Here is a 22,307-nt window from a genome sequence, read left to right as displayed (position 1 = left end):
CTGCTCCAGCCACTGGATGCATCCTCTCCATCACTCCACGCTGTGTCCTGGAGTCTGCTGGAGCCTCCCTCATGATTCCCGGTGTGTGTGGCGGGATAAAACAATTCCATGTGCTCCTCCTGTTTGGTTAAATGTGCTTTTCATCATCATCATTTCATACCTTAAACAGCAGGGAGCAGAAATAGCTGGAAATGGCTGTGTTTTCCCCCGTGGGAATTCCCACAATATTTCCACAACAAAAACCCAACTCAGGCGGGAGGATGGTTAAACAGGAGTGGAAATTTGATGTTTTGTCTGCCCAAAAAGCCCCGAAGACACAAAGCTGCGGCTGTTTCTTCGCCTGAGGGCAGAGAAACAAACAGTTATTGGGATAAAATAGCCCCAAAACCAAAGGGAGCTGACGAATTCCAGCTTGGGGTGCAAGGGAATCATAATTTTCAGGTCTGAGAACGCTGCCAGCAGCACTTGGGCTGAGGGTGATTCACCTGGTGATCCTTGAGAAAACTTGGGAAGGCTTCAGTGAGCACATAAAAGCTCAGGAAGATGCTCAGAGACTGCGGGGCCCTGTGAATATTGCACTGCGTTTCGGAAATAATGCCCCTGCTGGCTGCTCCGATTCCAAGGATTTTTGAATATTCAGGACTTCCCCACCTATCTAACATGAAATAGGTCCTATTAAATAACATAAACAGCATTTTTGTTGCTCTTCTGTAGCTGTTAAATGAAAGGCTTTGCATTTCCCCCCTTGTTTCGCTGCCTTTGCACGCGAGGAAGGGAAAAAGGAGCTGATGATGTCCACAAGAGAAAAAGGAGCAAAACAACCCAAACTTGCTCCTTCACCAGGCTTGGAGGTATTGAAAACAAAGAGAATTAAAGCCTAGAGAGGTTAAATCCCTGTTATTTAAAGATTTAGGGCTGTTCAGCCTGGAGAAGAGAAGGCTCTGGACATGGATAAACCACAGACATATCCCAGGCTTTGGGCCTGCAGCCCTCTGTTCACCCCTTTAAATTGGGATCTATTTTCATGGGTTCCCAGGTAAATCAACAGGAAGGAAAGTTTGGGAAAAGTGCTTTTTGGAAAACGAGTTCAAAATTGTTTATTGAGTTTTTTGATTTGCTTTAATCAGGGATGTTGGTGGAGAGAGGGGTTTGACTCATTGACTGAAATCGTTGATTTGGATAATTTCAGGCAGCTTGAATCAGAAATTAGGGCTCAACCATGGCAAGCATTTCAAATTTAAACTTTAAGGATAACATGTCCACCCCCATCCAGTTCTGACCCAGGAAATGCTGATTCTTCTGCCTCAGCTCTTCCCTGTTTCCCCAGCAGCACTTGCTTTGTCTTCAGCCCTCGAACCACAGCAGAAATCTCTCATAAATCATCATAAATCATCATTCCCATCAATCTGTTGTTTTAGTGTGCAATTCAAATATCCGGCAGTGCCCAAAATCCTCACCTGGAGAGCTCCTACAACTGCAGCCACACAGAAATCCCAGGTTTGGGCATCCCCATCCAAACTCCCCAACTCCTGGTGGCTTTTGGACGAGTGGCGATTTTGTTCTGTGCTGTCCCAAAGATCAAAGGGAGCCCCAGCTGTGGCATTTTGCTGGGGAAAAGTTTAAAAGAGGCAATAAACTTGAATTGTAGCATCGCTGCTCTGCTTGCAGGGTGATGTTTTAGATTACTGAGTAAGGAAACTCCTGTTGCAGACACATCTGCTGCCATAACTTTATTCCTCGTGTTCCTTTCTGTTGTGCCTCCTGCACTCAGGGAATGGGGTATTTTATATTTTACCTCCAGCCTCCAACACAGGCTCTGTGGAAAGGGATGGACCAGGAAATCTCTGTGCCTGTTCTAACTCTTAATTCCCAGTGGATGTCCCAGTGTTGATTAGTGGGACACATCCCATGGATATTTTTCATCTCAGGGCACTCCTAAATATATAACTTTGAGGTCTTTAATGGCATCAAATCCCACAGAATTCCCCCGCTGACAGGGGGGTTTCAGCACCACAGGAGATGATGCTCGTGCTGATTAGAAGGGTCCTACTGACATTTAAATCTCTCCCCTGATTAGCCTTCAGTAAAGCATCTGTTTAGCAGTGAGGCAGGGTAAATGGGAACGTAAGGTGTGATTAGTGGTTTAATTAATCCAGAAGTGCACTGTCTGCTCTTCACTCAGTGCCTGAGCTGCCTGAACCTTAGAGGAGGGGCTGGCGGGTATGATTAGGGGGTGTAGGGATGGATTTATTAGATATATAGGATATAACAGGGTGTTATGTGTAAAACGAGAGAGTTCCAGTTCTCCACAGCTCCCTGACAGGAGGGGGCAGCCGGGGGGGTCGGGCTCTGCTGCCAGGGAACAGGGACAGGACAAGGGGAAAGGGCCTCAGGCTGGGCCAGGGGAGGCTCAGCTTGGACAGCAGCAGGAATTTCCCCATGGAAAGGGCGCTCAGGCCTTGGCAGGGGCTGCCCAGAGAGCTTTGGAGTGCCCATGCTTGGAGGTGCAGCCTTGATTATAAAACTAAAAATGCTTCTCCAAAAGATAAGTTTCTGAGTTGAAAACAAGAAGAGGCTTTAAAGGCTCTTCTGCCGTGCAATTCAAGAGGAAATCTTTGAGTTTGCACTTGGAAGGTTTTCCATCCTGCAAATGCAGTTAGGGATAAAAACTCATTAAGGAGGAGGTTTGGGAGCTGAAGGACCAGCAAATCAAAGCACATTCATTTCGTGGATCTTATCAGTGAGAATATTTGTAAATATTTTGCTGAAAGTCTCTTTGCTCTGTGCTGTTTCCTGCAGTCAAATGGGGGCGTGGGGATGGAATTTATTGCATTTACTCTCTGACAAAAAAAGCAATTAATACAAGTGTAGAGGTCTTGGGAATAGCTTTAATCAAACTGTTTCTCTAAGGAGAAGCCCTGTTATAAACGGTACATACTCAAGCATTTATGGGTAATGCAAATGTCTAAGGCACAGCTGAGATGAAAACTGGACCTTTCGGGGTTCTTTCCTCTCCGTTATGCGCTGCTTTCCCCTGTTTTTGCAATGCAGCTTTGCCTCTGAAGAATGGGATGTGATGTTCGGTGTGTAACTCAGAAGTCTTGGAATTCAGCAGGGACCTGAAAACTAAAGCTGGAAAAGAATGACTCAAAACCTCCCCAGCTGGGAGCTGTTTCATTATCAGGGTGTAACAGGGCTTGGGGCTGGAAATTTCCTTGAGCTCAAGGAGGAATTGTTGTCTGATTTGGGAGCAGGGTGAAACCTCAATGGATTTTGCTGGGTAACACACTAAAAATGTCCCAAAATCGCGCAGGTTGTGGCGAACTGACCCCGAATCCTTGCTCGCCTCCAGCCTTCCTTGATTTCTCCTCCTGTCTCAGCTGCTTCCAGGCCGTGTTTCCCCCAGCACCCAGCTCCCAAGCCAGGATTCCCCCGCTGCTCCTTTCCGTGCATGCTTGCTCCCTTGTCCAGCGGCTGCCTTCCCCGGTTGGCAGCGCTCCCCGTTCCCGCACTTTTCACCAATGCCATCGTTTCCCTCCGCAGTTCACAACAGGAATTTGGACAGTTTTTGCTAATCTCGTTTTCCCCTTGTCTTGTTTTTTTTCCAGCTCTCGTAAATGTGAAACTTTGGGCTATTGATCGGCAATGTTTTCAAACAATAATGATGAGGACTGGCCTCATCAAGCATACTGAGTATATGGAATTTTTAAAAAGGTATGGCACTTGTTTATTTATCCAAAAATCCCATGAAACTGCCGTCCTCTCTTGCCTTTTTTTTAATTTTTTTTTTTTTGTGAGTGCAGTATTTGATTTGTTTTCTTCTCGTCTCTTCTGGTTTTAATTATTATTATTATTATTATTATTACTGTTATTCTGATGATTTTTCTTTGCTGTTTGCCCTTACTCCTGAGAGGAGGGGGAACTTTGCTGTGGGGGAGTTTCATTCCTGTTGTGAGTTATTCATTGGCAAAGAGTCCCAGAGCCAGGAGGTGAGAGACAAGCTTTCATGTGAATCATTCAGAGGGGCAGAAAAGACACGTTTTTGCAGAAACACACCCTTTCAAGGGAAAAACCTGGGGTTTAAACTTGTTCAGATCCATTCAGAGTGTGTTCTTGTGCTTCTAAAGCGACATGGGAGTTTCTAGAGAAGAAAAGGTTCAGGTTGCTGTAAAATGGAAGTTGGATGAGCAACATAAACATAAAGACAGAAAAACAAATCTTTTGCTCATTAAACTTGATTTTCCCAAAGGTTCCTTCAGTTCCTTCAGAGATTTAAGCTTTGGAGAGGTTCAGTAATGAATAATCCCTATTATTGAGAGAGCTGGGGGTGTTCACCTCGAGGGGAGAAGGCTCCAGGGAGAGCTCAGAGCCCCTTCCATAGCCTAAAGGGGCTCCAGGAGAGCTGGAGAGGGACTGGGGACAAGGCATGGAGGGCCAGGACACAGGGAATGGCTTCCCAGTGCCAGAGAGCAGGGATGGATGGGATATTGGGCAGGAATTGTTCCCTGGGAGGGTGGGCAGGCCCTGGCACAGGGTGCCCAGAGCAGCTGGGGCTGCCCCTGGATCCCTGGCAGTGCCCAAGGCCAGGCTGGACATTGGGGCTTGGAGCAGCCTGGGACAGTGGGAGGTGTCCCTGCCCATGGCAGGGGTGGCACTGGATGGGCTTTGGGGTCCCTTCCCACCCAAACCATCCCACGAAAATGATTCCATACAATCCGGCGCCACAGCAGTGAGGAACTGGTGGTGTTTCATGTCACCAAAATGATCGCAAAGGGAAGGAAATATCCCCAAATTGTAGGGACAGGGAAGGCCCAGGTCCCTGTGGTGCTTTCAGCCATCCCAGTGCCGCTCAGACATTATGAAGACATTCCTATACCAGGCTTGGCCCAACTAGTATTGGAGAAAAAAGGGACCGAGGGAAAAGGAACAACAAAATTATTAATACTCAATGTTAGTGATGCCATTAGTAACAAAATATTAGTTTATACAAATAGATGGTATTTAAAATGTGTGTTATATACCATATATAATGTAAATATATATATGTAAAAATAATGGAGACGTGATTCACAGGAGCTTTTGGGTTGGAGATCATCGAGCCCAACCATTCCCCAGCACTGCTGAGGCCACCACTGACCATGTCCCCAAGTGCCACACCCACACGGCTTTGAATTTAATAAATTAAATTTAAATTTTTAAGTCCCCACCGGGGACTCCACCACGCCCCTGGACAGCCCCTTCCAACACCTGGCCAGCCTTTCCTGGAAGAATTGTTCCCAACAGCCCATGTGAACCTCCCCTGGCACAGCCTGAGCCTGTTCCTCTTGCCCTCGTTCCCTGGGAGCAGGGGGTGAGCGCAGCCTGATCTCCAGGGAAGTGGAAGCAGGAAGGTGATCCCATGGGATTGATGCCCTGGGATGAGGGTGGCTGTAGCGCAGCTCAGCCAGAGCCAGGGCCAGGGAATTAATCCAAGCTGGGATTTGAGCTGGGAGCAGAGTCCTGCCCAGCTCACCCCACCAGTCCTCGGCCAGGTGGAGATCCCAGCTCCCGGCCTGTCCCTGCGGGCTGGAATTCCGCTGGGCTCCTTTCAGTCAGGAGTGGCAATAGTCCCCATGAAATAACGAAGCTCAGGTGCTTGGCCAGGCTTCCCAGCCTCTGCTGAGGTGAGGCTTTCCCTGGAGAGGGCCGGGAGCTCCATGGACATGTCCCACGGCTGGGAAAGTGTGGCCAGCAAAGCCGAGCTTTTTCCAGGTGTCTCCATTGATGATTACCAACAAAGGAGAGCAAACAGAGCCTGCTGCTTTATTTTAGGGGTTTAGACCCCATCAGTTCCAGCATTAACAAGCCTTTCCACAACGCCAGGAGTGAGTGTGGGATCAGCTCCGGGGTGGGAGCTGCCAGAGCAGGCCCCCTGCTCACATTCAGCTTTTAAGCTCTGAGCTTTAATAGAGATTTTCCAGAAGATTGTCGAGATTAATTTGGATTCAGGTCCTGCAGAGCCTGCCCAGCTTTAATTTTAAAGCAAACAATGTGAGGAGGAAACCAAGGAGTGTTCCCTCACAGTGGCTGAGCTGCTTGAACACAACCTGGGACTCATTGGAAAGGCCTAAGGCAAGCAAATAAATATTTATTTTTTAAAATCTTACCGTTTGAATTTAGGAAAAGAATTTCTTCCACTTGGAGCACCTGTAGGAAGGTCCTTAAAAAATGTTGCTTCCCACTGGGTCTTCCACTTGGGCTCTGGGCATCTTTAGCTGTCTCAAACTCAGCTAAAATCCCATATGGAACATTAAATGCTCATTTTCAGATCCCATTTGCTACATTAAATGCTCATTTTAAAATCCCATTTGCTACACTAAGAGCTCATTTCTAAAGATGCTTTCCTTCAAAATGTTTCTAAGGAAAAACAGGATAAATCCTGAAGAGAAGGAGCTTGTCAATTGTTGTCTTTGCTCTTTGCTTTTTGGGGGTTTGGTTTTTTTTTTTTTTCCCTTTCCTGCATTAATGCCTGAATGCAAATGCTCTTGTTAAGAAATAAATGGAATAAAAAGAAATCTTTGAATGGTGGCTGCCCACAGAAAAGTCAGTGGGGTTGGACAGGATTTTTTCCTGCTGATATTGGTCTAAAAATTCCCTAATTGTGCCATTATCCCAATAACATAATTATCACCATCTCCAACAGCAGATTTTCATGTGTGAGCAAAGCACAGAAGAAATTAAGCTTTTGGGGGTGAAACGAGGCTGTTCATTTATTATTTTTATTTATTCTCTTTTATCCTGCTGAAAATCCAGCTGGATTTCCAGGGCTCCCTGGGAATGTCACCCCAGCAGCGTTGTGGGTTTGCCGGGGTTTCCCCCAGCAGGATCATCCTGCTGGCACAGGGCAGCTGCTGCTCCCTAGGGCCACCCTTGGCTCTCCAATCCTTTCTTCTGAAGGCCAGGAGAAAACCATAAACCCAGGACAAATCCATTTCCTGGCTAAGAAATTCGGGAGTGCCTTCCCAACGTGTCCTGGGCTGGAATGCTGTATCCCGCCTTGCTCCAAGGAGTAGCAGACTAAGAAAAGTTGGGACAACTCCTTTGGCTGAGATAAAAGAACTCTTCTGGAGCAAGCAGCAAGTGAATTTCCTCTTCTTCCTCGTTTTCCTGAGGAACCAGTCTGTGTCTCCCTTCCCAAACCAGCAGCTGATCCCTGACAGGATCAAGAGCCGCCCGAATTCCCTGGCAGCACCTGCTCCGAGGAGGGGCTGGAAAAGCTGTCTGGTTTTGATCCCTGTGTGCACCTGCAAGGCAAATCCCAGCAGTGATTCCCTTGGACACACAGATTTTTGGTAGCTCATTGTGTGACTAAACCGATGTCAGACCAAGGTAGTTCCCAGAGCAGCCAGCAGTGAAAAGGGAAATGTGATTTTGTGGTGTAGGTTTAGTAACTCCTGATGGTGCAGGGGGTTTTGGTGGAATTCATCTGAAGTTTTTAGCCCAAATTGTGCTTTTTGGTGTGTAACTGGATATATTTGTCCTTACACGAGGGCGGTGAGGTCACAGCTGTGCTAAACTCCACTGCACCTCTCACTGCAATGTTCAATGTTCCAGCCTCACAATGATTTCTTTCTCAAGCCAGTCCTAAAAAACCATTCCATTTAATTAAAATCAGAATATTTCAGTTAAGGAAACAACTATTTATTCAATGAATTTGTCAGGGAATAAAAGATGGGGAAAAGCCTTGTGCTGTGGCAAGAATTTCCTGCGAAATCATAAGAGTTTTAAGACCTGAACACCTTGAAAGAGTAAATACTGTGTTTTTTCCTCCCCAAAAATGGCTTCCTCGATGTAAAAAGCTTCTTTTAATGAAAAGAGGCCATGGTGCAAACTGCAGTTCCTCCGAGGCCCTGGAAGGAGTCAGGAGAGCTGGCGAGGGATGTTTGGAGTCACCTTGGAGGCAGGATCGAGCTTTAGGAGTGGATTCTGGGGGGAAGTTCCCACTTACACACACAGCCTTGAATCCTAGGAATGAAAAAATTCCATGGGCAGGCATGGAAAGGGTTCCCAGGGGCCTTGATGTGAGAAGCTGCAGAGGGTGGGGATCCCCACGGTGCCCACAGGAGCTCTCTGGACGTCCCTGCACCTCCCAGGCTCATCCATCAAGAGTGAACCCAGCCTGCCATCCAGGTTTTTGTGGGATTTCAGTCCCCTGCATGGAAAAAACACTCTGGGAATGGCCCCACCTCTTGTCTGCCTGGTTTTTTGACCACATGATTTGCAATTCAGGCTGTGCTGGGGACACTTGAGGGCATGGCCAGGGAAGCGGCTGAGCGGGAGCAGCGGGATTTGCTGCTCACGGTGCACGGGCAGGCGCTGGAGCAGAACTGAAGGGATGCTCCACGAGATCCAACTGTCCATTCCTTCTGCCCTTTAACAGGGAAAACTGTCCGTCTTGTCTTGAGGAGGAGGCCAGGGTCAGGTTTTGCTTGACGTGCTTTTTGCAATGAACTGTGTCAGCAGCCCCAGTTCAGTCTCTGTAACCCCTTGTGAAGGCTGGGAACGGATGGGAAGGGGCTGGGGCACATCCTGCCCGGTGATAGAGGTTTAATCTTGACCATATACATTTTAAACTAAGGAAAATCCTTATTGGAGGCAATGCACCCCAGGGAAAAGGGAGGAGAAGGGAAAAGAAGGCAGAAGGGTCTCTGTTGATGCAGAGCATGATGGGAGGGGAGGATTAATTCCTTCAGCTCGGGTGTCAGCTGGGTTTGAAATGTTGGTTCATACACACTGGAATAAGTCAATATCTCGTTTTAATGCTGCTGATCCATGGAATTAAAGAACGGGTTGGGTTGGAAGGGACCTTGAAGATCAGCTCATGCCACCCCTGCCATGGGCAGGGACACCTCCCACTGTCCCAGGCTGCTCCAAGCCCCAATGTCCAGCCTGGCCTTGGGCACTGCCAGGGATCCAGGGGCAGCCCCAGCTGCTCTGGGCACCCTGTGCCAGGGCCTGCCCGCCCTCCCAGGGAACAATTCCTTCCTCACATCCAATCCAAGCCCTCGCTCTCTGCACAGAGCTGTTCCTTGGCACACAGAGGGACAATCACAGTGTGACTCCATGGGATGTGCTGGATTGTCACATCCTGCAGGATCTCCTGTTTGGCACAGAATCATTTACCCCAGGCAGGTCACAGGCAGTGCCTTCACTCCCACCCTGCATCCCTGGGGTCTCAGGTCAGGGGGGTTCAACTCCCTGACAGGAGGGGGCAGCCGGGGGGGTCGGGCTCTGCTGCCAGGGAACAGGGACAGGACAAGGGGAAAGGGCCTCAGGCTGGGCCAGGGGAGGCTCAGCTTGGACAGCAGCAGGAATTTCCCCATGGAAAGGGTGCTCAGGCCTCGGCAGGGGCTGCCCAGGGAGCTTTGGAGTGCCCATGCCTGGAGGTGTCCAAGGAAGGGCTGGAGGTGGCACTCAGTGCTCTGGGCTGGGGACAAGGTGGGCATCAGGCACAGCTTGGACTCCATGGGCTGGGAAGGCTTTTCCAGCCTCAGGGATCCTGGGATTCTGTGGGGCAAATTTGGGCTGTGCAGGAATGCTGAATTGCCACCTGCAGTGGGAAGGAGGCAGTTGCAGGGACCGGGGGGTGCAGCACTGGATGCCCTGGGGAATAAGACCTGGATCCCTGAGGATTCAGTAGTATTGGACCTGCTTTTCCAGTTGGTTTTTTTTTTCCTTTCATTCACCTCAGAGTTTACTTGATGAGGTAAATTCTAATTTGCTGGCAGGATTGCTGTGCTCTCTGAGATGATGTCTTTGCATTTCCAAGGCAAACAAAACCACAAATGTCCTTTCCCCACCTTTATGACTCTGTCAGCGAGGAGAAACACCCTTCAGAGACCCACTTGTGATCTCCAGAGGCACAAGGCCTGCTTTGGGGTTAAGCTGCTGCCTTTTACATCATTCTATTGTAGTGGTTCTACTGAGAATTTGAAAAGGCCATGCCAGGAATTAAATCTTGGACTTTTTCTTCTGGTTTTTAGCCTTTAAAAATAATGATGTTTATTTTTACCTGTTATTTTTGATTTCCAAATTCCCTCCCCTCCCCCCCTCCTTTTTTTTTTTAAAGGAGGAGTGCTGCCTTTTTGGGTTTTTTTGCCATCAGTTGTTATTTCTCCTGACAAGGAGAATCACATTTTACTTTTCAACACCTGCAGAGTTGAAAGGTGCAGGTCTCAGGTACAGATGGATCAGCAGGGTTAGCAGGAATCACTGCTAACATAAGTGCTCCATGGTTTTATCCTGATGCAAACAGTCCCAGAATCCAATCCTCTGTCACCACCATGGTGCTTCAGAGCCTTCAGGGGTGGTTCCATCCCACATCCTGCCTGTTCAGGGAAAGAAAACTCCTCTTGTCAGGAATTTTGCATCAAGCGAAGCCTAACCCTGGCTCTTGGCCCAGGACGACAGTGGGATTCTGAGCTCCAGAGCAAAGCAGGGTGTGACAAGACTTCAGATCGTGTTTCTGCAGCTGCAGCTCTTCACAGCTCAGTGCAGAACATTAGGCACAACTGGAGATTTATTGAGGTGTTAGGGTTTGTTTGAAGTCATTCATCCTTTCCAAATCATCATTTGGGATTGAAATATTGATGGCTGTGCTTAGCAAGAGGATTGTTTTGTGGCGCTTGCTGAAATGTAGGGAAGAGTGGAGTGAAGGGAGGGATTGGAGTGAAAGATTGGGGCTTTTTACTGCCAGTACTAAAGCAGATGCAGTTATTAAATATTTTGATCACATTATGGTGTGACTTGAACTACAGGGCTCTGAAAGGCGGTGGGATCTCCAAGTCAGGACCTGCAGCTCCACCCTGCATGGCTTCCCTGAGGTTTCCCTCAGCAGGGAAAGGAGGCAGCCCGAAATAATGGGGCAAGGCTTTTTTGGGTGTTATTTTGCTGATTTTGGTGAGAATCTCTGGAGCTGTGACCTGCCAGCTCTAGAAAGAGCCCAGGGCAGTTGTTCATTCCCTTGCTGGGGCAGAGAGGAACAGCCGTGCTTGGTATCTAAGCATTAAGAATGATGGATTGTGGGGAATTGCAAAGGATGAGACATCTGGAGGTGGAATACAACAGGTTTTATAACCTTAATTTATAAACCAATCCTGGAACTGTTGGAAAATGTCAAGGGGTTTGATGTTCATCCTTGTCCCTCTCCGTTACGGCCACAGCCGTCCCCAGGTTGTTGTTCTCTCCTTGTGCCCCACACACAACGTCCCTCAGGGTGTCACCAGGGTGCCTGAGGAGTTTAAAGACCTTCAGCTCCTTCTCAGTGCTCAGGATTGGGTTATAAATCATTTGTCAATGGGTTGGAAATCAAGGCGAAAGGGTAAGCTCAGATTTAGGACTTGCTGCACCCGACGCGCTCGGCCTCAGCAAGGGATGCTCACCTCGGGCATGATCAGCACGATTTGGAGATCTGCGTCTGGTCCTTACCCTTCTTTTTGAAGTTTCCCCAGACCCATTAAACTCTCCTTCCTCTGGGCTCCAGAGCTGTTTTGGGAGCCCTTGGACAGTGCGCAGCCATTTGATACTCACGGATATTTCCGAGCTCGTCCTCGTGCCTGACACTTCTCACAAAAAGCCATTTACCCCCTGCTCAGCCTGTTATAACCCAGACAGAGCCTGTTGTTGTGCCCATTTTCATGCTCAGATAACAAACAGATCCCTCCCAAAGCAGCTGACAGTCTCCTCTCCTCAAAGGAGAAGGATTTCAGCAGGGCCAGGAGTCTGCTTGGAAGTATTTTGCTTGTTGGCCAGGCCAAGTGAGGAACTCTTCATACAGGGCCAGAAATGCAGCTGGAGCCTTCCAAACTCCATTTCCTTTTGCCTGGCTCACAACCACATCGGCTCCTGTGTGATAAGAGGATTATTGTCTTTATCATTAGCATTATTTTTCAAATGAGGGAGGAACCTGAGCATTTCTTGGCAGGTTCCAGGCTGAAGTTTAGCTTCTCTCTCATGTTTTTCCATCTCTTCTAAGGAGAAATGCCTGAATTTCCCTGCACCGTCCTGGACTGCGTCTTACTAACCGTGGAAGTCCATGGAAGAGAAGTGATCCCATGGGGATGTTGGGTCTGCCCAGGTCAGAGATGCCTTTGGGTGGTGTTTGCTGGGATTTCTTCTCCTTGCAAAACTGTTCATCACCTTGGGTTGATAATTGGAAGACCAGCTGAGGTCTCCAATATAATATTTTAGAGAATTCCAAAGGAAACTGTGCTAAAATATGTTAAAATCCATGGAATGTTAGGGAGAGAAAGTCACGGGAAAAGGGCCTTTTTCTGCACAGCTGGTAGGGAAGTTTGAGTACAGCCTAATTACGAGGAGGATGTCTCAGGCTTCGTGTTTGAAAACTGTCTCCAAACTGCCTTTGGAGCCTCATGAAAACTCCGGAGTCTGCTGCAAATCCACAGTGCCAAGCAAAGGTTTCTGGAGGAGCATTAATTTGATGGCAAACGCAGCTTTGGGGCCAAATAAATTGTTGGCAGAATGTTTCAGAAATGAGGAATGTCCTCTCTCTGGGTGCCGGGTTCCTCGCAGGGTGAAGAGGCTCTGAGGAAGAGGGCAGAGCAGCGGGTGGGGATGGTTTGGGGTCAGACAGGCTGGGGACACTGTTGCCTGCAGCACTTGGAGGCTGAGGAGGGATGGGATGGATGCATGGATGGTTAAACGGGCTGGAATATGGCAGGCCTGGAGAGAGGTTGTCAACAGCTTTGATGTTTAACTGGTGCCAGGGAAAAGCAGAGGGTGGTGAGGCTGGTGTGAGATGCTCCACATCTCCTCTCACGCTGCTCAAAGCCACACCTTGAGGGCTCTGTCCAGTTCTGGGCCCCTCCAGCTCCCTCCTGGGGCTCCAGCCCCTTCCCCAGCTCCGTTCCCTTCCCAGGACAAGCTCCAGCCCTTTGTCATGAGGAGCCCAAAATTCAGCTTCCAAGGGATGCACTTGAGAAGCTCACAGTGCCAGCAGGGCCCATAGTGAATATTTAATGTTTGATGAGTTTCTCAGCTGGCCCTTCTAGCTGGCCCCTGAGCTCCCGCCCGTGATTACAGCATTCCCAAACCCTCCAAGCCTCAGGTCTGAGTGGAGGTAGAAAACCTCAGATGCCGTTGAGATTGAAACATCCCGGCAGGAATTGCCGTGGCCGTAAGTGCTTGGCAGTGCATTAACTTGGAGTCCTCCTACTTTCATGAAGGATTCATTGAAGTTTCGACTTGCTGTGAAGCTCTTTAGGATTTCCTAAGTGGGTTTTTAGTGCAGAGATGCAGCATTTTACACATGCAAAGCTTCAGACTTGCTGAGAACAGCCTCTGCCATGGCTGCCTTCTCCTGGCACCAGTTCCCAGGGACTTCTCTGGTGATGGCTAAAAACACACTCTGGGTTCTGTTAGAAAGGGAGATTCAGAAACACAGCTCTGAAATGAATTCCCTGGCCTGAAAGATGGGTGGAAGTTCAATTGCCATGGCTGGGGAAGAGAGGAAAACTTGGGAGGACTGGAATTGTGCCCACAGAGTAATGGAATGCTTCGGTGGTGCCAATTCTTTTAAGAAATAAGTGGCCATGGGATAAGAGGAGTATCAGCAACTCCTTCACTGGCCATGGCCACCTTCCTGCCAGGGCCTCAGTAACAAACACTGTGGCAACAGCCAAGGAGAGGTGTTAGTCCTTCCCAGGGTCTAACTGGGGTTAATTGGCTGGAAATCAGAAAGCTCCAGTGCAGATTTGATGCCATTGCTTAAACCCACATAGATTAGGAAGAGGTTGGGTTTTCTCCCTGCTGGAAAAGGCTGGCTGGGAATTCTGGAGAGAAGCACAGTGAATAACCCAACCCAGCAGCGTGGCTTGTAATCCAAAGTGAATATCCAAGGCTGCAGCCTTCATTCCATCTTTCCTTAAGGATGGCTGGCACTTATCCCATTGCCCAGCCAACCCAGCTGTGGGTGAGCAGCAAACTGATGGAAAAATGGAAACTGATGCGCCGCTCGTCCCTGAAATAGTTTTCTTTTTTATTTTGTTATGATAAAAGCGTCGCGAAAAATGCATTTCAACAAGAACAAAGATTTCATCAGGGACCTGAGGAAATCTGTCACTTCACTTAACTCTTAACAAACACAGAGCCCTTGAGATGTGTGTTGGGATGAGGATGGTGTGATCCTGGTGTGCTGATTGGAATCCTCCAGGGAGGGAGACGTGGTCAAGCCTCTGTTTGTTCAGGCAAAGCCCAAACAGCACAGGCTGGCTCTGAGGAGCTTTGAAATAAAGGGGATTATTGCTTCCCCTGCAGAGGAGTGTAAAACACGGGAATTCATCCAGACCCTTCTGACAGAGGGATTTTAATGTTTGTCAGTGATCGGGGTGAAGCAGTTGCTGAGTGCAGCCAAATTGTGTCCCACATGTGAGCCCAAAAAACCCCAAAATCGAGAGGAGGAATAGGGACAATCTTTGGATGCACCTTGTTGCAGTGCAGGAGTCAGGAGCACATTTGCACTGTGGAGCGTGTGAGAGTCTGAAGGCCAAATTAAGTAAAGATCTAGGCACAATTCCAAACTAAAAGCTCATTAACTCCAGCCCTGCGTTGGCTTGACCTCTGGGACGTGTGTGAGGACACCCCTGGACGCTCCTTGGCAGGGAACTGGGAGCTAATCTTGGCCTTGACGTTACAAAATGACGCTGCTGGAGGCGAAGCCCCGGTGCAGGAAAAGCTGCCAGTGCTGTTTGGGGGCAGTGCCAGCTGTGAGGGAAATGTTGTGGCAATATTTCCTTACATTCACAGGATAGCAGTGGTGATCCACGAGGAAATGGGATAGGTCCTGTACTTGGGGTGTATTTAGGGTGTATCTAGGGTGTATTTAGAACGTGCAGGCTGGAAGATGTGTAAGTGTGGGATTAGTGCAGTGGGTTGGTGTCTGTGCAATTTATCCCCTCTATGTTGCTGCATTGGAATTGTTTATTTCACACACCTGCAGCTTGGTGAGCTCATCAGTGGCTAATCTGGCAGGTAAACCAAGAAATTTGGCTTAAACAAGTATTTTCAATGATTCCTAGGGTGCTTTAGGGAGCTTTTCGCCTTTCTTTTCTCAGAGTGGCATGTTCTTTCCTGGTTTTCTTTCCTGGAGAAAACCTCTACAACCATCTGTAATTACTGGTGGAGCAAAGGGAGTGTGTCAGACCATTCCTGGCTGAGTTTTTTCCCTCTCAGAGTTTAATTATCACTGCTTTTTGTTATCTGCTCTCTCTGAATCTCACTGGGGTTACCTCTGTGCTGTGTCAGGGTTGCACCCACAAGCTGGGTGAGGGCAGTGAGGACATGGTGGATGTGGTTTTAGAGGAGGATGGGTGGTGGTGGCTCCTCCAGCTTCTCCTCCTCCCTGGCCAATTGCTGGGTTGGCTTTTGTATCCCTCTGTGATTTACATCATTCCCAGTATCCCACCTATTCTCTGGAATCTGGGACAAGGTGAGCAATAAGTGGAGGTGATGGGGTTTGTTCTCCTCCTTAGATAACCCAGGGCGTGAAATTGAACTTGGATGTAAAAAGGCAAAAACCCCCCAGTTTGCCATTCATTCTGGCATGAAGCTTTAGCCTTTACCAGGAAGGGAATGTTGTAAAGGTGGGATTTACATCTTTTTCATCCAAAAGCTGTCATTTCCAAACCAAAACCAACCCATGTTTTCATTACAACCCACCAAGAGTCACTCAGGAAAGCCAGGAATATTGGTTTCAATATTTATTACAACAGAGCCGTGCGGTTTTGGCCATTCCCAAACTACTCTTGGCTGCTCCCACAGTTTGCCAGGTGGATTTGTTTGGAAGAGAAGTTGGGTAATGTCTTGCTTCTGTGCTTGAAGATTAGAAGTGGTGCTGTGTGTGCAGATCTCCCGAGTGAAGCATCCTTTACCTGGTAATTGTTGTGTTTTGTCTCAGCAGAGCCCAGGAGAGATTGAGCACAAAGCCTTTAACGTGATTACAAAGAGCTCTTTAGATATGCATCTCATTGTGTGGAACGTCTGGAGGCCTTCCCCACACGAGCAGCGCTTTCCCCTCGTGAAGATACAGAAATATTGATCCAGAGATAGGCAATAATTAGCACAAATTAAGATGTTACAGGAAGTAGCCCCTGGCACTGTCGATAGCGGATCGTGCTCAGAAGCTGTTGCTGAGCATGAAATCCCCGCTGAGTGAAATGAACTGATTTGATCACTAAATGCCCACAGATTATAAATTTGGTAAATTGATTGTTTACACTTTGTGCCCCTCACTCGCAGTGGCTCTCGCTGTGTTGCAGGAAATGCTCAGTGATGGGAGCCACCGTGCCTGGGGCAGGAGGAGTTTGGTTCAGGAGCTGACCAGGGCAAGGGAAGGGCTTTTACTCATTGGCATTTTCCCCTTTATTGCATGGGAAGTGTTTAATTCGTGTTGATTTGAGGAAAACAGGGAATGTGGCTCCTCTTTGGGAGCTTCCAACTGAACTCAAATTGGGAGGGAGTGCAGGAGCCTTCACTGAAGTGAAGAGGAATGGAGCTCTGCTCTTTTTTCCATCTGTTTTGAGCCAAAAATTAGGTACTCATGTCTGGGAGGTCAAGATCAAGTTCTTTTCTTGCTCTTGAGCTGCCCTGAACCTGCTGCTCGGGGTGGAATGGCTGGAATCCCTGGAAATGTTCAAGACCAGGCTGGAGATTGGGGCTTGGAGCAGCCTGGGACAGTGGGAGGTGTCCCTGCCCATGGCAGGGGTGGCACTGGATGGGCTTTGAGGTTCCTTCCAACCCAAACCATTCCATGGATTTTTGATTCCATGACCAGGGCTGGACCCCAGGACTGTGGTAACCAAAATCAGTAAATTCCAATGTGGGAAAAGGAGGAATTTGTAATATTTCCCTCCTATGAAAAATTCATCAGTGTGAGCAAAAGATAGATTTTAATTTCTGCATCTGGACTCAATTTGGAGAAGCCTCCCGGGAATCTGGAGAGGAGTTAATGACTCACAATGTGCTTAATTACCTGTAAAGTTACTTTGTGCTGAGCAGACAGAAAGGAAGAGTTGGGCAGAGCACGATCAAAGTTCTTTAGCCAAGATAAAAATGAAAGAGGGGAAAAAGCACTGTGGTACCACGGGTGTCAATGACAGTTCCAGAAAAAAGGTGGATTTGCATAGAATCATGGAATCCCAGAATGAATTGAGTTGGAAGGGACCTTAAAAATGCCCATTTCCACCCCCTGCCATGGGCAGGGACACCTTCCACTGTCCCAGGCTGCTCCAAGCCCCAATGTCCAGCCTGGCCTTGGGCACTGCCAGGGATCCAGGGGCAGCCCCAGCTGCTCTGGGCACCCTGTGCCAGGGCCTGCCCACCCTCCCAGGGAACAATTCCTTCTCAAGATCCCATCCATCCTTGCCCTCTAAAGGGAAGCCTTTAGAAGGTAAAGGACAAGGGCAGCAGCTCCCTTGGCCAGGTTTTCCAAGGACACCTGTGCACGACGAAGTCCGGGATGAGTTGCTGGGCCATAAATAAGTGTGGGAATTCTGTCCTGAGTGGGAAGAGATTTGAAACGCTCCCGGTCTCCCCTCTGGCATAAATGCTCATGAGAAAAGGAGTCATGTGGATAATGTGCTGCCTGGGCAGGATCACCAACATGGAATGGTGATTTTGGGTTGTTTTTATTTCAGGGAATTAATTCCGCTCTCACACAGGAGCCACGCTGTTAACACTGGTACAAAGCCCATGTTTGAAGCAAGCCTTAGTCATGCTACTAATGGGAGCATTTTGTCTTCAGCACCTTTAAAAGTTCCCTAAATGGTGCCATTTGTGCTCTGATCTCTTAATGTTTTTATGTCCAGGCAGAGATGGGTCTGGTTTTCCTGCACCGAGTCCATTTGCACATCATAATGATCATTTTATGCATTTGTCCTCTCCTTGCATGGGATGAATTTTTAATGTGCAGGCAGTGGGTGACATTTTTATTGCTTTTACGAGCACCAGGAATGCATTTTAAATTCAATTAGGTACTGTCTCTGGAAATACCACACAAGTGACTTGCCAATAAATACATCTCATGGATTACTGGAAACTAACAGGGACAGTAATCACTGGAGTGACTTCACTGGGCCAATTTTCATGGCTCCAAAAAATACAAGTTAATGCATATTAGGAGGAATAATTCAAGCTTCATATAGACACTGATAAACCAGCATAATTATTTCTGGAAGGAGATGAAAAGAGTTTCTGCAGCTCAACGGAGACAAACTCACTGGGTGCCCCAGCAGCTCGCAACGCAATTTGAAATCTGTGTTTTAAAGGGTAGGGGAAGTCAGAAAAGGGCATCCCATGCACTGAACACGAGCTCAAAGAACTCGCAGGATTTGTGCTGTTGAATTGAGTTGGAGATGAAGACAAATCAGGCTTAGGCTGAAGTGTCCTCAGAGGGATGGTAAAAAAATCCTGAAGTTGTTAATAATTGAGCAAATTGCAGCTGACCTGCTGTGAATCACTGTTCTGCTAAGCTGCTGACGAGGAGCCAGAGCAGGACCAGCTGGCCAGAGCACACCAGGAATCAATCAGGATCTGGTTTAACAAGAAAATCCAAACTGCTGCAAAACTGGGAAGATGAAATTCAAAGCAAGTTGGGATCCGCGTGTGCAGGCACTCACATCCATAGGCACAGGATTTGGAATACTTTGTGGGGAGATAAGGGTGCCATTGAAAATGAAATCACTTGGAACAAGTAAATAAAGCGTGAGTCCTTATCCAGAGGCGGTAAATGCAGGAGGAACCAGCGTTTGCTCCCAGGACATGGAATACCAGAGTGGTTCCTGTCTGCAGGGACCGTCTGCTCCAAACCCTGCTTTAAAACAGCTGAGCTTGAGCCAACCCCACCACCCCAGAGAAACCTGGAGGGAGCAGATACCCTGTCCAACACAGCCTCTACTCCCCTGCAGCTGTAGCATGGGAGATGCTCAGCGGCTCGTGGATCCTCCGAGGAAACCTGGATTGCAATCCATGACCTGGATTTTCCAGTCCGGGCTAATGGGACTTACCCTTCCAAATGACACCAGAGATCCAGGACCTTCTGTTCCCCCATATTTTTAGTTTCCAGGTTGAACTGATGTTTCGGTAAATCCCAGTCCTTCATAAAGGGCTCCCAGCACTGTCTCCGTGAGGTCCTGGATCTAAGGGACAATGGATAGGGCACCTTGTCCCTGAGCCACTGAGCTCCACTACAGCCCCAACTGAGTTTTGATTGGAGAAAGGAAAAAGCGCCTCTTGATAAGAAAACCTCCAGCCTTGTGTCCTTGGCTTCCTCATGGACAGAGCTCTGCCCCAGTCCTTTCCTTACTGCTGGAAACGGGGGAATGAGACAAACAACTCAGTTTGTGGGATTTCTACATCCACTGGACTTTGCCTTCTTTCACCTGCAGATGATCTTTGCCATCTGATCTTCCTCCCGTGTGGGTAATAACCACTCTGAATCCATGTTAAGTGGCAAATGTGTTATTCCAAGGACACTTAATGGGATTTGGCAGGGGGATGTTATTTGGGATAACCTGGCTGCTGTGTTTTAAATCAATCCCTGTGTGCCCACCCTGGTGGTGCTGCTGCCCTGATCTCCATGCCTGGCCCAAAACTGAGCTGATGAACATGTGTGGGCCACTAAAGGGAATTTTGTTAGGCATTAAGCACCCCAGAGGAGTAAACTGAGTCATCTGCAAATATGTGGAACGATCATGAATAAATCAGCAATGACAGGGACCCAGGAATGGATTTATGGAAGTGCTTTCAACACCTGTTGCTGGCTCCTTTTAATGGCATTTTGATATCTGTCAATGAGTCAGATTTTAATCTGAAGTGTTTCCTTCCAAACGCACTGAATGGTGGTTTTAATCGAGATGAAATGTGGCCTGGCATAAATCAATGTACAGAAAAGAAAATCTGCCAGCCAGCCATAATCGTATCTTGATGACCTTCTTGCAATGAAAAAATGAAATCAAGTAAAGCTGACTGGCATAAATTATATTTTAAAATCATTTGTGATGGGCTGGTGGAGCCACTGTTGGATGAGGATGGGCTCTGGGCATAGCCAGGCTCACAGGATGCTGCTCTGGGAAAAGGGGCAGGGCAGGATATCCTGGATTACAGCGCTCAGGGCAAAAATTCAGCACCAAATCTGGGTTCATTCCTTTTGGATCCATCTTCCCTGTCCTTTCCCATTCCCTGACCTCCTCGTGGGCTAATCTGGGCTCAGGTTTCCCTTGTGTTTGCTTCATGTCTGCCACAGAAATCCTGGAATTCTGTCCTGCCTTTTATTATTTCTCTGTATCAACAAGGGAGCCCACAGATATTCCCAACCACTGCAGTTTCGGGATTGTCTTCATCACTTTTGGAAGAGGACAGGTGGAAAAGGTTTGGAGGTTCAACCACGGGCCGAGGGAATGACAGAGCAGGGTGCTGGCGGGATTCCCGTCCTGGGATACAGAGTTGTCTGCTGAACAGCAATTAATTAAACAAATTGGTGGAATTCAGTGAAGCTTTCATGTTGCAGCAGAGAACATAGTGGAGAAGAGGAAATGCTGGATAGAGCAAAATGAAACATCAGTTGGGATTCAAGTGGGGCCAGATCCAATGTGTGTTGGATCCAAAGGAAGAGTCCCCAGGAATTTCCCTCTAATGGCAGGAGAGGGGCTGTTCCATGGATCAAGTGACCTGTGGCTGCTCAGTCTCGCTGGTGACCACTGACCAGAAGGCTCCTCCCCTTTTCCGAACTTCTTTGGTCCTGGAACACAGCACTTTCCCCTCATGGATCATCCAAACCCAAGATGCTCCAGTTGGAAGCTTGGGTGCCATGCTCCCGACAGGACTGGGATGAGCCAGTAGGATCAAGAACCAAAGGACTGGATTTGGGATCAGCAGCCCCAGATGGGCTGTGCTGGGAGAGGATGCCAGGACTGGGATCAAGAGCCAGTAGGATCAAGAATTGAGGGCTGGATTTGGGATCACCAGCCTGGGAGAGGAAGCCGAGAGGGTTTGACAGCAGCAGAACAGAATTGTATGGAATTTTTGCAATTGGCTTCCCAGCACAGAGGGGGGTTTTTTTTGTTTATTTTGGATTTCTTATTGCCCATTATGCTGCTTGCCTACCTCTAATATTCCCGGGATTATGTTTTCGTAAACAATTGGATTTTCGAGCTGTGTGTGGAATCTGTCAGGCTTTATTTGATTATTTCTCCAATACAATCCGGGCCTCTTGAAAATCCTCGACCCTTAATTCATTTCCAGCTGCGGAGGCCCTGCTGTGCATAGGAAATTTTGGACTCCAAGGTGTAAAGGGAGAGAATCAATGGGGATTAAATCATCCTTCTCCTTTCTTTAATTCAATAAAGGACTCGGGCTTATCCTGGAGAAAGAGGGGTGTCCCAGCTATGGCTTTAGAGGCCCTCTAAAGGTATTTGGGATTCTGTGCAGGTTATAAATCACAAGGAAGGGAGCTGTGCCCATTCATGGGTTGGGATCACGCAGTTGACTGGTTGGGATGTCCTGGAGGTCTTGGTAGTGATCCCTGGGGTTGGCACAGGGATCCCTTGTTTCTGGGAAGGTCTCAAATGCCTCTGAGGTGGATTTCCATGGGGCCAATCCCAGGATTTCATCCCAACGTGGTTGTGCTGGGTTTTCACCATGAAAGGAACAAAATTCTTTGGACTTTGGTGCCATTTTTGTGGCTTATTTCTCTGGGGGTAACTAAGTCATTCTTGGAAGTCTGTTCTCAGTGGTGATCTCAGAAGTGATCCTTTGGTGATCACTCAGAAGGGATTTTCTTTGCAGTTGTCCCTCCATAAATCATCTTGGACATATCAGCCAGAGTGAGGAGCTCAAGGTTGCTCCCAAACCCAGTTCTGCTGCTTTTTGCTGTGTCTGGGATTTGGTGACGCTGCCAACCATGGGGTCACCCGTGCTAACTCCCAGCCTAGGAATGTGTTGGGCACGACATCCATGGTTTTTAATCCTTCTTATAGTAATTAACAACAACAAAAGGCAGATATTTAGGAGTTTTAATGCTTTGTGAATTGAGGAGATTCACCCAACACCTGTGTCAGGGAGCAATTATTAAAAAAAAAATTAAATATTACACAGAATCCCAGGATGGGTCAGGAACCACAGAGGGCACCTGGTGGCACCTCCCAGCTCCAGCAGGGCCATCCCGGAGCACAGGCCCAGCACTGTGTGCACACAGCTCTGCAACAGCCCCAGGGAGGAGAGCCCAGAGCCTCTGTGGCCAATGTGCTCAGGGCTGG

At 48.2% G+C, this 22,307-nt stretch overlaps 1 protein-coding gene across 3 annotated transcripts in view; it reads left to right on the top strand.

Moving 5' to 3' along the window:
- The window catches only part of PRKG1 (protein kinase cGMP-dependent 1), a 374,310-nt gene that overhangs the window by 227,676 nt on the left and 124,327 nt on the right, over positions 1 to 22,307 (top strand). For all 3 annotated transcript variants that reach the window (XM_048311091.1, XM_048311090.1, XM_048311092.1), the window contains exon 4: positions 3,609 to 3,714. In XM_048311091.1, coding sequence (XP_048167048.1) covers positions 3,609 to 3,714 — 106 coding nt within the window. The remainder of the gene's footprint in view (positions 1 to 3,608; positions 3,715 to 22,307) is intronic.

This window comes from Corvus hawaiiensis, chromosome 8, assembly GCF_020740725.1.
Source record: "Corvus hawaiiensis isolate bCorHaw1 chromosome 8, bCorHaw1.pri.cur, whole genome shotgun sequence".
In the NCBI taxonomy this organism is placed as follows: domain Eukaryota; kingdom Metazoa; phylum Chordata; class Aves; order Passeriformes; family Corvidae; genus Corvus; species Corvus hawaiiensis.
The sequence above is the reverse complement of the archived record's forward strand: the minus strand, read 5'-3'. Positions and strand labels throughout refer to the sequence as shown.